Source organism: Aegilops tauschii, chromosome 3 (assembly GCF_002575655.3).
Source record: "Aegilops tauschii subsp. strangulata cultivar AL8/78 chromosome 3, Aet v6.0, whole genome shotgun sequence".
Taxonomy (NCBI): domain Eukaryota; kingdom Viridiplantae; phylum Streptophyta; class Magnoliopsida; order Poales; family Poaceae; genus Aegilops; species Aegilops tauschii.
The window spans coordinates 260,968,262-260,985,660 of record NC_053037.3 but is presented as its reverse complement, the minus strand read 5'-3'; the positions used below and the strand labels follow the sequence as shown (position 1 = coordinate 260,985,660).

General features: G+C 41.6%; 1 protein-coding gene across 1 annotated transcript; it reads left to right on the top strand.

Moving 5' to 3' along the window:
* Positions 1-7,858: 7,858 nt before the first annotated feature.
* On the top strand, positions 7,859-17,153 carry LOC109770687 (ubiquitin carboxyl-terminal hydrolase 6). The gene is made up of 18 exons (XM_020329404.4): positions 7,859-8,036; positions 9,912-10,057; positions 10,178-10,213; positions 10,485-10,592; positions 11,432-11,532; positions 11,629-11,755; positions 13,867-13,926; positions 14,173-14,237; positions 14,651-14,704; positions 15,145-15,253; positions 15,414-15,502; positions 15,577-15,646; positions 15,792-15,872; positions 15,954-16,028; positions 16,216-16,264; positions 16,501-16,620; positions 16,700-16,774; positions 16,854-17,153. The coding sequence occupies exons 1-18, from the start codon at positions 8,027-8,029 to the stop codon at positions 16,901-16,903; spliced, it is 1,425 nt and encodes a 474-aa protein (XP_020184993.1). The 5' UTR covers positions 7,859-8,026; the 3' UTR covers positions 16,904-17,153.
* Positions 17,154-17,399: the final 246 nt, after the last annotated feature.

Below are 17,399 nucleotides of genomic sequence, written 5' to 3'. Positions count from 1 at the left end.
ACTATAGCCACTTTCTCGCTTGCTTCCTCGCTCTCGCCGTCTCGCATCCGACCGCCGCGGTCGCCATGGTATTCTTCAATGACCGCTCCAGCGGTTCCTCCTACGACGACGACTCTTTCACCAGCCGGGTATAACTCTCTCCCCTCTCTTGTGTTATGATTTGGAATAAAGGATTTTAAACCAGCGGCCGATTTGAGTCATTTCTTCCTCTGGTAGCTCCCTAGGACCATCACTTGCAACGAATGGAGCGGGGTGGCTGAAGATCTTCCTGCTCGTTGTCACCATCAATCTCCATGTGTGAAGTTAGTTCCTTTTGAATTTGTGGACAGCAGGAGGAAGTTTTTGGCATGTGAAGAAAAGGTTAGCCCCACTTTTGTTGTTACAAATCATTTGTTAGATGTTATTCAGACACTGTCACTGTGCTATGTTATTCTGGATGTGATTAAGACAGTGTCATGGTTTCTACCTAGTATATAAAAATGTTGCCATCTCATCAACGGTGCCCTGAGAAAATTATTGGGTACTGCTTCAGCAGTTTGTGCATCCAACTTTGCTCCACACATTCGAGCAGCCACGCAGTAAAATACTAAAACTCTATGGCATGAAGGAACTGGGCATCGGAGCAACTAGGTGCTCCGGAGTCCGGTTCCCTGATTTTTTCCTCTAGCATCGGCTCGGTAGTGTAGGGCACTGATGCCAAATGTAGCAACAGTTGTTTTGACACCGGTTTTGGCCTACATAGTAGACAACCTTAGTGTTATTAATTCTATGTTACTAAATTTGTGCATGTACACACATGTTAGTATCAATTTGATGTCATCCAAACATTGTCGCTATGCTGTTGCAATTATATCTAGTTTCCTCATAAAATGTTCAATTTGTTATTTATAGTACATGACTAAGACCTTGTAGCATTGTTGCAGTTAGTTATAGCTTATGATGTTCCTGAATTTGGTTGTTATCTCAATAGCAATTAATTCATTTGCACATTGATCTTTTTGAGAAGATATGTCATAATTAACGTGTTTCTTCAGTTTTTCAAAATATGTATGTGGCGATTTTCTATGTTGCTAGAAACTCATTTTCCCTACAATTGTTATTGATTTAGCTTTAAATATTATAGGATGAACGTAAGTGTTCTTACCTGGAGTGGGTTGATCAAGAGTGGCCACATTATTTGAAGATGTGCCTAGCAAAGTTCTGAGCATGTATGAGGAAGAGAACGGAGATATGCTTAGAGGAAATGTTGTCAATGCTGAAGAATATTTCAAGATACGGGAAAAAAAGAGAAAGATGGAGAATGAGCTCGGATTTTTTAAATTAGACTTTGCTAAGATGGTGCTGGCGAAGGAGGAGGCAATTTTCCAGTTGGCCAGTGCAAAACATGTTCTTACTGAACTGAAAGCAGAGGTGGAGAAGACGAACTTGGCTGATCATGCATCAGTCGATTAGGGAAATGAATATATTGTTCTAGTATTGTGCTTATGAAGGTGAACTAGCTATATGTTGTATTGTGTTGTTTTTTACCGAAAAAGGGTTTCCCCCCGCTTTGTATTACAAAGCACCAACATCGACCACATAGCAATGCTCGGGCGAGAAGCACAACAAGCCCAAAAGGAAAAGAAAGAACAAAGAAGGAAGAAATGCCAACAACGGCAGCTTGACAAAGCGCGGAGACCCGCCACCGCTGCGCCCTCCGGACTCGACCCACCACATACCAAGGCTCCGATCTGCCGCGTACCAAGCAGCACCTCCAAGAAGGGATGCGACGCCAACGACGCTGCTACCCGGACGTGTCCTAGGGTTTCCCCCGGCACGCGGAAGGGAGTGGGGGATGGATACCTCCGACACCCTCCAGGAAGGAATGGTGGCACCCGCGGGTGTCACCGCATCGGAGCCGGAAAAGCCGGCAAGGGATTTCTCCCGAATTCCAACCCCACCGCCCAACCAGGCCGGAGCCAACCAGCCACCTCGCCGCCCACCAATGCGCCACCGCGGTCTTGACGCCACCCACGCCGCCTCACTGAGATCACCACCACGAGACCAAGAGGATGGAGAGAGACGCACGAGGCAACGGAAGCAGCAGCACCGGAGCCACGCGGGAGGGAACTACCTCCACCGCTGTCGTGCAGGAGGACCGAGTCTCCGGCACCGTCGCGGTCGCCGTCCGGACGCAGCAGCAGGGCATACCAGGCCGCCCCTGGCCCGGCCAGACCCAAATCGGGCCCGTAAAGCCCCGTCGGCCACGCTGCAGCAGGGCGGCACCAGCGCCGCCAGCCACCACCCGCCCATCGTCGCTCCCCAGCCTCCCGGAAGCCACGCCGACGCCCCTCCCCGCCGCCGGCCCGCCCAGGCCCAGATGGGGCCCGGAGGGCCCAGATCTGGGCCGAGCGGGCGCCGCCAGATCACGCCGCCTCGCCGCCCCGCCGCCAACGGCAGCGCCGCCGTCCAGTAGATCGCCCGCCACCACGCCGGAGAGCCCTGCCGCCGCGCCGGACCGTCGCCGCCTAGGAGCACCCCGCAGCGCCGCACTGCCCCGCGTCAGTGCGACCCGAGAGGGGAAAGGCCAGGGGCCGCCGCCGCCAGCGCCGCCCGGGCCAGGCCCAGCGCCGGACGCCAGCGACGGCGGCAAGGAGGGAGGGAAGGGGGAGAGCTCGGGGGCGAGGTGTTGGGGACGCGGCCGGTCGCCCGCGGGGGCGACGCGGTCGCGAGAGGAGAGGAGGGGGGAAAGGCATTTATTAGATGCAACTTTCATTGTGTTGTTTTCACGTAGCTATCGTACTGTGATGTTAAAATATATTTATGTGCCTGATATGAAATTGGCAAACAGATGTTCGATATGAAATGTGAATTTTCTTAATACTGGAATTATTAATAGTAAACTAATAAACCTGCTAAATGGGTTGTGGAACTTTGCAAATGGTTCTAGCAGTAAAAGAGTGTGTGATGGATAGCCCAGTGTCATACAGTTGTCTTCATCGAATCATGTGTGATATACTTGAATAAAGCAAACGGTTAACGGAGGCAGAGCGTGTGTGATCGTTACACCTATCACACACGAGGCTATACAGAAAACTGTTTGTGATGTAGATACGAACGAAAACGTTTATCTGGAATGCACTGTGTGGGACGTGCAGACGAACGGAAACGTTTCTCTGGGATTCATTGTGTCGGATGTACATACGAACAAGAACATTTGTCCGGGATTCACTATGTGGGATGTACATACAAATGAAAACATTTATGTGGGATTCACTATGTGGGATGTACTTACGAGCGTAAACGATTGGGCCTGTATAACTGTATGCGGCGGCTAGCCCGATCGCACACGACCTTATTTTGCCAGCATGTGTGACCGGAGGACCTATCTCCGACGGTTCCTGGATCGTGTGGGAAGGTCCTCCTATTGCACACACAGACAAGGTGACAGTTTAAAACTCCATCGCGCAAAGGGGTTAAAAACCGTTTGTATAGTAGCTCGTTGTACCAGGGATAGTTGAAATTCAGAAAGTATGATTGTCTACTCGGCTTGATAATGACTTTGTTGCTTGGGCACCCAAAAAACCCCGGTGCATTTACGGTCAGAAGGGCGTACATGTTAGTAGTGATGAAATATCAAATGCTAGGGAGTCTTCGACAAGCTCCCGACCTGCTGGAACTAACGAAGGGTGGAACTTTATATGGCGTAGTTTAGCTCCCCAAAAGTTCAATCTTTTGCTTGGCGGCTGGCCACTGATTTGCTAGCTAATTGGACAGATAAGGTCATGAGAAATCTAGAGATCACTGCAATGTGTCCTGTATGTGGAAGTGAAGAGGAAGACTCATTCCATGTTTTCTGTACCCACATATAAAACCGGTCAGGGGAGACTGGTTTCTACATCATTTATCTGAGTTGTAGGATGACGAATGCGTTCATATTATGATACTATTTTTGGAGGATTTGGTATGTGCGAAATGAGGTACTACACTCTAAACAACCACCTCAAGTGGATGTTTTTGTCAGATTCTTGGCTAGTTACCTGTCCTCCTTAATATCCCTTCTATCTAATCCAAATGTAAATCCAATAAAAAAGAAGATGATAGCTGTTTTCAATCAGATGTCGATGTCGAAGCAAACCACATGCAATATCAAGGAATCTGGTGTTGTTTGTTTTTGGACTAGACTGATAGAGGGCAAAGTCAAGCTAAATACTAATGCCTCGGTCTTAGGTGATGTTTGCTGGAGTAGGTATGATACTAAGAGACCATGAAGGACCATCATGTTTAGCTCTTACAAATACATACAATCATTCCATGATGTTTTCAAAACTGCTTCTTGCATTGAAGGAAGAATTTCGTTGGCGTTACAATGGACTAATCTACACATTGACGTGAAATCTGATTGCTTGGAGGCTGTCATGATGGGAGGAGGAATTGGAAATAAGCCTAAGTATGCTTTTATTATTAGAGACATTATTAGTAGTATGGATGAGAGGAGTTCTTGCATTGCTCATATTTGCCCAAGCTCATAATAATTAGTCATGTCTTGGTTAATTTTGGTAGGGTGCAATGCCGAACTATGGTTTGTCTAGTCTCTGGCCTAGAAGAGGTCTTGGAACTTGTGGGACGTGAGTAATGCAAGAATTTATTTAGCAAAAAAGAGAGAGTGAAATCAAATTTCCGTTGACTGAAAATCAGTAAAAGCGTTTTGTTTTTGGAGAAGTGCTTCGGTACACCCCCCTCATAAAACGTATAAAGGGTAGTATGGACTTTTCACAAATTGTATTCACTTTCCTACATAGAACGTATATACGCTGTAGGTTCGTATAGTACCCGGCGAACAGCCTGCCCTCATGGCCTCAGCCCGTTTACGTTTTTTTAGTTTTAGTTGTCAAAAAATGGATGCCCTCGGCTGGATAAGAACCACAGACCGCACGCGCTACGTGTAACCGCACAAACCATCCGGGACAGCACATCAGATTTGCTTTCTTGGCTTGTTTTCCACTTCTTGTGCCCAAGAAAAAAACACAGCACCTCCACTCTTTAGTTTATGTCTCTTTTTTTTGCACGGTTTTCTTTAGGGTTTCTAGTTTTCCTGTTTTGTTCGTAAAATACTAATATTTGTATTTTTAAAAATTGTACATAAATTTCAAAACAAATGTTCATGCCTTTCAAACATGCTCAGAATGTCAAAATACGAAAAAAAATAAAAAACTAAAAAAAATCGAACACGAACATTTTTTGAAAAAAGTAAAAAAAATGGAATTCCAGAAAAAAAATATGAGCAAAATTTGAATTCTGAAAAAATTTGAATATATGAGAAATAGAAAAAATAAACATAATAAACGAAAAGTCTAAGAAGACAAACAAATAAACACAAGAGAAGATAAAAAGAAAAAGAAAAACACAGTTCACGACCTCCGAGAAGGTCCCCAAACAGGAAAAAAATGGCTAGGAGCCCGAGGTTCCCAAGACCGAGAAAACTTTTTTGCAAATTTCATACTGAACTTTGTTTTGATTTTTTGTGAAAATATTCAAATCCATGAATATTTTTAAAACAATTGATGAACTTTTCAAATCCTGAGCTCTTGGACCGGCCCAACACGTGCCCGACGAGAGCAATGTCGTCGCCTAGTTGGGCCAAGGCCTAAGCGTTTTATTTTCTTTTCTATTTTTTCATTTGATTTCTTATTTTGTTAATTCATTTTTCTCTTTTTTGAATACCAAAATACAAGTTGTAACTAACTTTTTAAACTAGTGATTTAATAAAAATATAAAATATTTTATTAAATGTTTTAAAAAACACTTACTGTTTTCAATTTTATCCCTTTGTATTTATTAGTTGGGGTCATTTCAAGGATGTCCAAAAAACACCATGTTCAACGGAGATTATTCCGTAAGGTCAGAACGGTTCATCTGAGAGCACGTTATTTTTCAACATATTTGAAATGGCCCCAATTTCCCCACCAAAAAGATGAAGAAATGGATCCGATTTTTTTCATGGCCTTTTACAAGCGATTCAAGGCACCATGCCAAGTTGATTTGGTTTTCAACAAATTCTGCATTTTCTGGAGTTTCCTTTGTAAAAGAAGACCGGTAAAATGGTTGAACATGTCGCAACTTGCATACAGTGTCGAAAATTGCCCGTGGTAAGGATCCATGCCAGGTTTGAATGATTTTCAACAAAATATGCAAGTTGCGACACGTCCGACTATTTATCTACCTTTTTTAACCGAGAGAACCCCGGAAAAGTCAAATTTGTCGAAACCAAAACAACTTGGCATGGTGCGTTTAATCGGTAATATAAGATCATGGAAGGATTTTAGGTGAGTTAATGGATGCCGCAAAAACATGCTCTTAAATGGACCCTTCTCGCCTTCCCGGACACCCTCTGTTGAACATGATCTATTTTTGAACATGCATGAAATCACCCCAACCTTTTTCAGTAGGCGGGCATGCCCATGGTAGGCATCCATGCCAGGTTTGAATGAATTTCCCACAATGTATGCATGTTGTGTCACGTCCGGCCATTTATCAACTTGTTTTCACCGAGAAAGCTCTAGAAATTGAAAGAATTGTAGAAAACTTAAACATCTTGACATGGTGCCTTGATTTGATCATAGAAGGAGGTGGAAAAATTAGGCCTTTAGAAGGATGTTGAGAAACAACGCACCCTCAGGTAGAGCCTTCTAGCCAACCTGAACACCCCTTCATTAAACATGGGCTACTTTTGGACATTCTTAAAATGACCCTAACCTTTTCAAGCAGGTGGGCATGACCATGGTAGTCATCCATGCCAGATTTGTACGATTTCTGACACCGTATGCAAGTTGCGACACGGCCGCCCATTATCGAGCATTTTTTTACCAAGAAAACTACGAAAAATGTAAAATTTGTCAAAAACCAAAACAACTTGGCATGGTGCCTTGAATTGGTCATACAAGGCACGGAAAAAATTGGGGCCATTTCAAGCATGTCGGGAAACGACGTGCTCTTAGACGGAGCCATCTCGCCTACTCGAACACCTCCGTTGATCATGGTCTAAGTTTCCTTTTGCCATCTTTTGTAGTGCATCAAATATAACGCTAAAAAGAAAGACTCTGGTTTTCCTTTTCAACTGGGCTGGTTTTTTCTTCAGTTTTTACATGGGTTTCTATATTATTTTGTTTTTCTTTTCTTTTATTGATTTTGAAAAAAGTTCATCAATAATTCAAATTAAGTTCATTGATTTGGAAAAAAATAACAGAATTTAAAAAATCCATTGATTTAGAAACAAAGTTCATCAATTTATAAAAAAGACCAACAATTTTCAAAAACAAATTGCCAACTTGCGAAATAGTTTACGAATTTGTGAAGAAAACTGATCAATTTAGGGGAAAGAAAGTTCACTGATTTGAAAGAAAAATTCAAGAATTTGAAATTTTGTCGTCATTTTCGATTAAAAAATCACGAATTATAAGAACTTCACGCATTTAAGAAACAAAAAAGAAATGAAAAAAAACCCAAAAAATGTGCGCTTTTCCAGTGTTGTATTTCAAGTATAAGAAAACTTAGTTGACACTAGAGGTCCGGTTGCCTAGCTGGTTATTGCGGCTGTGCTAATTGTTGATGAAGGACCTAGGTTCGAATCCTGCAGCAAGCGCCTTTTTTGCAGTTTCAAAAAAAAGAAAGGATGAATGTGCTGAATGTACAGCGTATACGTGATTTAAAAAAAAGAGTTTATAAAAAATGCCTATCATGCCCTTACTTATGAAGAGGTATGTGCTAATCTGAACCGTTTTTGTGTTTAGGGGGGTGTACCGAAGCAGAAGGGTTGTTTTTGAGAAACTGGGCCGATATAGATAGACAATGTACAGTAAAGTGCCGCTGTCGGCCTAGTTGCGAAATTAGCCCACGTTGGAGCACGGAGTTCGTCTTGGACTCGTGCCTATTCAGTCTATCCCCAGTGTTCCTCCCCTCCCCCGCCGCACCCAGTTGCCTTGTTGCTTTCTCCTTCTCCAAGTAAACTCAGTTTCCACAGCTCCGCCGCGCCGCCGATTCGCCAGCCATGCCGACGGGTGAGTTCCGCCCCACCCTTTCCGGTCCCTCAGTTCCTCAACGAAGCATCGATCCGATCGTCGCGCCGCGCCTGCGCGCATTTGCTTTTCCTTTTTGTCTGCCCTCTTGCGTCCTTCAGGTCTTGGGCTTGCACGGATAGATCTGCCTTCCGGCGTAGGTAGGTCGGGATCACCGGTCAGGAAGAATCTGGCGGTGGCAGCGCCCGTTTCGACCCGCCTTAGTAGTGGATTCGAGGTGATTACACTTATGAATTTAGGGTTTAGGTTTAGCCGCCTAGATTTGGGCCTGCTACTGTATGTCTAGTCTACTCGTGTTATTCTTCCCGCATATGTGCTGATTGGAATACCAAGCCTCAGTTCGGTGGTGTTGTGATTATCCAATATTATATGTATGCGTGTAGTGGCGGATCCAGTATTTCGAAAATGGCTGTAATTTTTCATAGAAAAGTAAGATTTACAATAGCCAAGGTCCAAGAAAGAGCCTGGCAATCGCGAGCCCCAAGTCGGCACACTCCAATGGGAAAAAAAAATCCTCAGCAGTTTGTGGAGGCAAGAAAAAGAGGCCGTGATTGCGGAGGCAAAGAAGGAAACAATAATTAATAGCAGCTTGCAGTGGGGTTAATTCATTTTCATCAATAAAACATCTACTCCTGATTCAAGGCTCATAATTTTATTTTCTCTGTAAGATTACATGACTAGTAGACAATAATAAGCAAGATCGCACTGGAGTAAAATGCTGTAGAATTGGATAGATGGAGAGTATTGCCACTGGAAGCAAGAAGGACGGGAGTGGAGGGCACCAGAACAGCCTGTAGGAAGGGAATTATCTGTGGATTATCCCCTGTGTGCACCAACATCTAATGACATGTAATATGAGCTATGTTGGAATTTGCCCACGGATCGATTACATCAAAGTAGAAGAACACACGCGCACAAAAAACTTGTAGCCAAGGGCCAGCATCGCGCCCTTTATTTCTCTTTTTTTTCTGAAGCTCCACGTTACAATTTTGTGCGGCCTCACGTGTATGTATATATATACACGCAAGGCCACGAACCGACAAAGCAACCTAAACCTATACAGACTAGACACGGCTAACCAAACCTACTAGTAATAGGACTATACTCTTTCCTAATCTGTAGTCTAAACCGGACTAGTAATTTCCTAGCATGACACAACACGTGTCCAACTCAAACTTGCTAACACACGTACGTTGTCGAAGCCAATTAGCAAACACACTAATTAACCTGCTTAGACTCAACTGCTAATTCACGCAGGACTCTACCACAAGATTACCTAGCAAGCTATATGATGTGTAGAGGGTGGATGTAGTATAGGGTTATGTCAAGTCCTGGACCCAAACCACTTAAATGTATTTTTATCTAGTCTCCGAAAGCAGACAACTGAGCTCCATCTGTGCTTTTCTTGCATAATGGCACACTGCATACATGTGATACTGTTGTGATCTGGCAGACTGTTAATAAATTTTATGACATAAGAAATCTAGTGCCAGTAGCAGTTAATTAGGCATGATGTTTCTACTATGCAGCTTTGTATTCTGTTTCTAATGTTAATAAAGTATTAGCCTGATGGCAGTAGGGTCAGACGGTTTGGTTAATTGAGCAGCTTGCATGACCACCTCAGCTTTTGGCTTCCAATTTTCATCTTGTACTGCTGTCACCACCAACATCAGAACATATATATCGATTGCTCTTCTATGTCATTTTATATTATTTTAGTATTTACTGTTGGCAATTGTACTTCAAAGTTCATTTTAACTATTGTTGAAAGCATTGGCTGGTGGCATAACATAAGTACATTCACGTTGAAACAACTTGTTTTCTTACCATGACTAATACTTTAGAAATGCTTTCCAGTATGCATAAAATGGCAGAAGCAGGTATTTCCAGGCATAGAGATTGATACTAGCCAGCCGCCTATGGTTTTCAAGACCCAGTTGTACACACTGACTGGTGTACCCCCTGAACGGCAAAAAATTATGGTGAAGGGTGGAATATTGAAGGTAACATATTTTGGTGATACAATATCTAGGATATTAGACCGAATTGATTGTCATTGTGAATGACATATTTAAACATATTTAACGTGTCTGTAACCACCGAATGCTCTCCGTACGATGCAGGATGACACAGATTGGTCAACTTTGGGACTTAAAGATGTGAGAAGCTCAACTTATCTTCCATGCGCAGTTTTATTTTACTGGACCCTACTACTCCCTCCGTTCCTAAATACTTGTCTTTCTAGGCATTTCAACAAGTGACTACATACGGAGTAAAATGAGTGAATCCACACTCTAAAATATGTCTACATACATCCGTATGTGATAGTCATTTGAAATGTCTAGAAAGACAAGTATTTAGGAACGGAGGGAGTAGTTTATTACATTCAACGACACTCTTTTCATTGGAGTATCAAAATGCACTACGCAGGGTCAAAAGTTGATGATGATAGGTACGGCTGATGAAATTGTGAAAGCTCCAGAGAAAGGCCCCGTGTTTGTTGAAGATTTACCAGAAGAAGAGCAAGCGGCTGCATTGGTGTGTATGGCCTTCTTGTTCTATGCGTATATGTGATGTTGTTTTTTAGGCCTTAATCTGTACCTTTTAAGTTACTAATTCGAATCATAATCAACTTTGTCTTTACAACATATGTCTGCACTCTGCAGGTGCTCTTTCATGTATTAGAAATAGATCAAACTACCCCTTGCAAAAAAGTAAGAAAGAAAAGAAATAGATCAAATTACGGTGTTTAGTAAATACTGTTACGTTTCCTGCTAGCCATGGAGACACATTAGTTGGAACACATGCTCCAACTTGTGGATCAGATTGGACACTCGCGCTAAATATGAATTTATCTTTCTTGAACTTTCTTGGATTTCACCTCTAGCCTACCCTAACTTGTTTGCGACTAAAGGCTTTGTTGTTGTTGTTGAACTTTCTTGGATAGCCTGTTTAATGTAACTAAGTTGCTGATCATGAACCAATAATATTTTTTTGGATAGCCAGTTTAACGTAACTAAGATGCTGATCATGAACGAATATAATCAGTCTCAACAGGGAGTGGTACGATATGCAGCCAAGTATAACTTCTATAGTTCTATATGAAATCATTTGTATATAGAGCATGATAGGTTTGATGTCAAAAGTTGGCATCCAAAATTTGGCAAATGCCAGATATTGGCTAGCAATTGGTTGGTTACCAACTTTTCTTGCCAGGTTCACAAGAAGTTGCCAAATTTTTACAATTTTTTGATTTTGCCAAATGTTGGCATCAAACCAATCAGAATAGTATCTCTTGACTTTAGCTCCAGCGTGGTGGTTTGGTTTTGGGTGTTCTCTATCTATGCTACAAGTAAGGTTGTTCTTGTGACTTCCAGGGGCACAGTGCTGGTCTCTATAACTTGGGGAATACATGTTACATGAATTCCACTCTGCAGTGTCTGCATTCTGTTCCAGAGCTTAAGTCAGCATTACTGAGGTTTCATTCCCCCACCCATCCCTCCAAGCCTGGTATCACTGACTTTGACTATATATTGTTTGTTCTTGGTGATCTCATTGTCTTTTGCTCATGCAGTTATTCAGATAATGTGAGGGGCAATGGGGTGGATCAAGCATCCCATAGTTTAACAGTTGCAACTCGTAATACTTTCGGAGAGCTTGATCAAAGCGTTCGACCAGTTGCACCTCTGCACTTCTTACAGGTCAGACATAAGTTCTGCCCTCACATCTCAAGCCAGTGAAATCCTTCCTAAGTTTCTGTGAGCACAGGAGTTCATTATGTTAGTAGTCTGTTTTATGGTATCTTATAAATTAGATTAAGTATACTACTCATTTTGATGGTTTTTTGTATGTATGTGTTAGGTCAAAACATTTCAAACTTTAAGCATTATCATGTATAAACGTACCATGATTTTATCTGTAGAGGACTTTACAGTGTTATGGTCAAAGTCTACTACTGAAGACCGGAAAACTTCAAACAAGTACTTACAATTTAAACAGGAGAAATTGGAATTTTTTGGGTTCAGTATGTATTTTGAATTTTTATTGTATGAGATGAAAAATGCAGTATAGCAAAAATCGTACATTTCCAATACAAAATTTGCTGCTTATATTGTTTAAAAAATGCGCTAAGTATAGTTTAAGTGTTCATGATCCGAGTGTGTAAGGCAATGTAATTGTAGAGCTAGTTGCATTTGGGTGGATGGAAGTTTCGAGGGGGTCCTTTATTGTTAGAGGAACAACCCGCAATTTCAGTCTGGAACATGTATATTAGATATTTGCAAGCTGAAGTCCTTAAAAGAGCATTTAGAATTTTAGGTAAAAAGGATCCTAGGCATTGCTTTGCAGTTTGATTTTTTTTATCCCTAAAGCAAGATTTACGATCCAACGAGTCATTCCAAGGTTGAGACTCATAGACTAATTGTGACTAGTTTAGACTACTGCTGAACAAGTCGACATGATACTGTAGTACACAACTTACAGTAATCAATTACTAAAACCTAGTATCCATTAAAAATTGAACTAGTATACAATGTAAATTGAATACATTGGAGCGTCAATTTGCCCTGCAGATCAGGCCAGAAAGCGCATTTCCATGCTGGGCCCTTGCTCCTAGTTAGCTTCTTCGCAGGATGCTTCGGTGGATCGTAATGCTCATCGGCGTGAGCTGTAGCTGCTGCTGAACACACTACTTGAGATATCTCTGGCGGGGTAGACATTGTAGCTCAGACCTAAGGATCTTGAAATTGAAACAAGCAAAACGGAAATCAGAAAGAGGGCAGGGGAGAAAATGGAATCTAAGAAGAAGGGAAGGAGAGAAGGGAGAAATTACTTGGCAGAAGAGTGCTTGCTTGCTTGCTTGCTGCAGCCCGGCGGAGGTGCAGATCCAGGAGTAGAACCAGCAGAGGGAGACCGGAGGGGCGGATCCAGGAGAGGAGAAGAACCAACAAAGGGAGAGTGGAGGGGCGGATCCAGGGGAGAGCAGAACCAGTGGAGGGAGAGCGGAAGGGCGGATCCAGGGGAGGGAGAGGGTTGCAATGCTCCTTGCCACCGCCGGTGGTGGCGGCATCGTCTCAGGTCTGGAGCGAGCCTGAAACCTAGCTCTCCATTTTCCCTCCATCGGGCTGCGGGCTGGGCGGCAGGCTCACTTATCCCCTCCCAAATTTGAGTCAAACGACTCAAAGAGCACGACTAGTCTAGACTATTCTACGACTAGTTTCTCGACTGCTCGACACGAAAATCCTAGTCGACAATGACATTGAGACTCATAGACTAGTCCCTCGACTACTAGTCAAGACTAGTCCTTCGACCCGTAATCATTGCCCTAAAGTTGAAACTAAAAGGAACATTTGTACCTAAATGAAATTTGTCGCCAGTCAATACTTATATATTCACACTAAGAGTTCTAATTGTGCAGTACTAGAAAGACTAATTTCATACATTCAACTAAAAATGAAACTTTCATGGTTTCCCTAACTGCTTCACAGTAGAAATGATTAATATGTGTTGTTTCTTACCTGTTCTCCTTTGTGTGCTTGATTTTGATTTACTGTTGTAAAACAATTTTTTACGATTAACCGCACATAAATTAGGTTGCATGTACTCCCTCGGTTCCAAGATAGTGCATATAGATTTTTCTCTATAAACTTGGTTGAAGTTCATGAAGTTTGACTTTTGAAAAAATTATGCGTACTACTTTATGAATGGAGGGAGTATTTGACAAATTGAATGCATATCAATGATAATTATTTAGTTCGTTAACTTGCAATCCAGAATTCCAGGGTCTAAATTTATTTTATCTAACTTTATGCAGATGCTGCGGAAAAAATACCCCCAATTTGCTCAACAGCAAAATAATGTTTACATGCAGCAGGTTCCTTCTGTTTGCCTATGATTAAGATATACTCCCTCCGTTCCTAAATACTTGTCTTTCTATACATTTCAACAAGTGACTACATACGGAGTAAAATGAGTGAATCTACACTCTAAAATATGTCTACATACATCCGTATGTGATAGTCATTTGAAATGCCCAGAAAGACAAGTATTTAGGAACGGAGGGAGTACTAGCTTGTCTACTGTTGAATTTATATGCTGATATCACATGGCTTACTTGCAGGACGCAGAGGAGTGCTGGACACAGCTGATCTATACGCTTTCTCAAACACTTACATCAGAAGCAAGGTAACTTGCGCGGTTTTGTCCAAAATCTCGCTTCTGGTCACTCCTAACACTTGTTGTATCATCATCATTTTTTTTATAGTCTTGTACTCCCTCCATTCCTAAATATTTGTCTTTTTAGAGATTTCAAATGGACTACCACATACGGATGTATATAGACATATTTTAGAGTGTAGATTCACTCATTTTGCTCCATATGCAGTCACTTGTTGAAATCTCTAGAAAGACAAATATTTAGGAACGGAGGGAGTATTTTGGATAGGCATGCACAACGCAGCTTGTGGACCTATATTCATTCCATCTTCCCTTCCCTTGGGGTCATCCCCTTTGAGCAGCACCTTAGTTTTACTGGCATTTACTTGTGGTGTTCATGGCTGGCAATTCAATTTAATAACACTTTTTGGCTTCTTTGGCAGTGAACCGGCTGCTGCTCAGATGAAGGAACTTTTCGGGATTGATCTTGTGAGCAGGTTCTCTTGTCCTCCCTCTTATATCTGTTTTTATGCCTCTATATGTTCGTTTTGTTTTCTCGAACCTATGTGTTCGTTTTCTTGTAGGGATTTGTCATCAACTTGATACTGACACTGCTGTATTTTCACTTGTGTTGTACAGTGCATAGAGATAGTCGGTTGGCTATTGCTGATAACACTAGTTTTATGCATCTATTAAAAAAAACTACATCTCTCCTGCATTTCTAGGACACCAAAGGATATAGAGCATTAGAGCGGCAGTCCCCTGTAAAAATTGATGACACAACATCTCACAAGCAGACGTAGCTTATTTTGATATTTCCAGTACTTCATGTACGAAGGATCATGTGTTATTTCAAATAAGGCAGCTAGCTTACTCATCTAAATAAAAGGCAGGTATTCATGTACTGCTATTTGTGTATGATGACCTTTATTTGCAGGGTACACTGTGCAGAAAGTGGTGAGGAGAGTTCAGAGGCAGAGTCGGTTTATTCTCTGAAGTGCCATATATCTCATGATGTAAACCACCTTCATGAAGGACTGAAGCATGTAAGTATCATTCCACTTGTTAGTTAAGTATTCTTTTTTTTTTGTTATCACAGGTAGTTGTTAGTTGTACTGATAGGATAATTCTTTTTCTGTCGTTTTACATATCTCATATTTCTATGGCTTTAGTGTTTTGTTAACTATCCATGTATTCTTTCTACAGGGTTTGAAGACAGAACTTGAGAAGGTTTCCCCATCACTGGGCCGGACTGCTATTTACACAAGAGAGTCGAGAATAAATGAGTTGCCTAGGCAAGAGCATAATTCCCATTCATCATTTTTCTCACCTTAGTCAGAGATAACATGTATGTATATTCTCTCTTCAGGTACTTGACTGTGCAGTTTGTTCGTTTCTTTTGGAAAAGGGAGTCAAACCAAAAGGCGAAGATTTTACGTGTATGTTTGTTTCTTTTGTTCTCTTTTCCTTAACAAACTTGCCTTTGTGGAACATTGAGAGTGCATTTTGATACTGCAATGCGAGATCCTGCGGCCAACCTTTTTGGTCAACATATCTTTTAATGCATGTTTCTGTTCTTGCCAGAAAGTGGATTACCCTCTGGAGCTTGATGTCTATGACTTCTGCTCGGATGAGCTGAAACTAAAACTTCAAACTCCTCGACAGGTAGCTCTCTGTTCATTGTTCAAATTTTAATTTGCGAGCTCTGCTATTGTTTTGATTGGGACATTCAATTTGCATGTGAAGGTGCTGAGAGATGCAGAAAGTGCCAAGTTTGGTTTGAAAGTAGAGGTGAAAACAAGCAGCTCACAGAATATCGAGGTAACGATGTTTCTGCTAACCAGACTATCATTGGATTTGGACCACATGGCCTGTTTATCATTTAGAACTCTTAAGAAATGATAATTCGATTAATCTTTTGTGCAACTGGCAAATGCTAGTTAGGCATTTTTATTTTTAGTTTCAGTCCCTGCTATAACTATTGATGGTTTAGTACATTTCATTTCAGGGGTCATTAACTAGTGCTGGGGAATCATCTAGCATAGACATTGACAAAGGCAAGTGATTGGTTCAGTTCACGATATTATTTAGCAAAGTTGCTCACATGTAGCGATAGTGGTGCTTTGTTCTCTAATTATCTAACTTATAAGTAGGCTTCTAGTGTCCATATTTTTGATATGTTCATTCACAAACAGCAACTTCTCAGAATACTCTCCTACCAGTGAGATCAAACTCACTACCAATGGTGACTAAGTTGCCTAAAACTAAGAGATGTGTTCTTGTTTATATGCAGCTGATTCTTCTGTGCCAAAGAAACAATTAACTGGCATCTATGATTTAATTGCTGTCTTGACACACAAGGGAAGAAGTGCAGATTCTGGCCACTACGTTGGCTGGGTTAAGCAAGATGATGGTCAGATCAGCTAGTGCTACACATAATCAAATGCTCTCTGGCCTTGCAAATATATTGATAATTTCTTGTTGCCATTCAGGAAAATGGATCGAGTTTGATGACGACAACCCAAGCATACGGAAGGAGGAAGAGATTTTGAAACTATCTGGTGGAGGTAAGCAGCTATTTAGTTGAAAGAATGTGGCTTAAATATACCATTAATTGTTTCTAAACAGGCTAATATTTCTTAACAGGCGATTGGCACATGGCATATATCTGCCTTTACAAAGCTCGTGTTATCTGAACCTGAGTTGATAAGTTGTCAGCCGAATTTGCTTTATATTTCTGAAGTTGTGTGCATACCTTGCCTGTTTTGTGTGCCACATGAGCGGATGTATTGAAGTATTGATGAATTTTCCAGTTTGGTTCAAATGAAGTGATCAGTGTCCATTCTGATGTTCCTTATCTACTACAGTAGAATATTTATCAGCACTCAACAAATATGGAGAAAGATTTGTTTGATTTTTTATTTAAACACCATTTATTTCCTGGAATATTGTGTTGATATATTATGTTGCAATGGGGCACGTGGCTTTTGTTTCTCCGTGATGGGGTAATTTACTTGAGTAGCGTAACACCTGACCGTCGCTATGAAACTGTAAAAATAAGATGTTGGTCGCTGGCTTAGGAAGGTGCCAAAAACACGTTGTCGTATTTTGAATCAGGAGAAGAATAAAATTCATTAGAACAATTTTTTTAAAATTCTTAAAATAAGCAAAAATATAACGGAAGTTAGTAGT

Excerpts from the sequence above, each read along its gene's own strand:
- LOC109770687 (XM_020329404.4), top strand. Across the intron at positions 15,873-15,953 it reads AACTTCAAACTCCTCGACAG|GTGCTGAGAGATGCAGAAAG; the intron begins GTAGCTCTCTGT and ends TTGCATGTGAAG. Across the intron at positions 16,775-16,853 it reads TTTGAAACTATCTGGTGGAG|GCGATTGGCACATGGCATAT; the intron begins GTAAGCAGCTAT and ends ATTTCTTAACAG.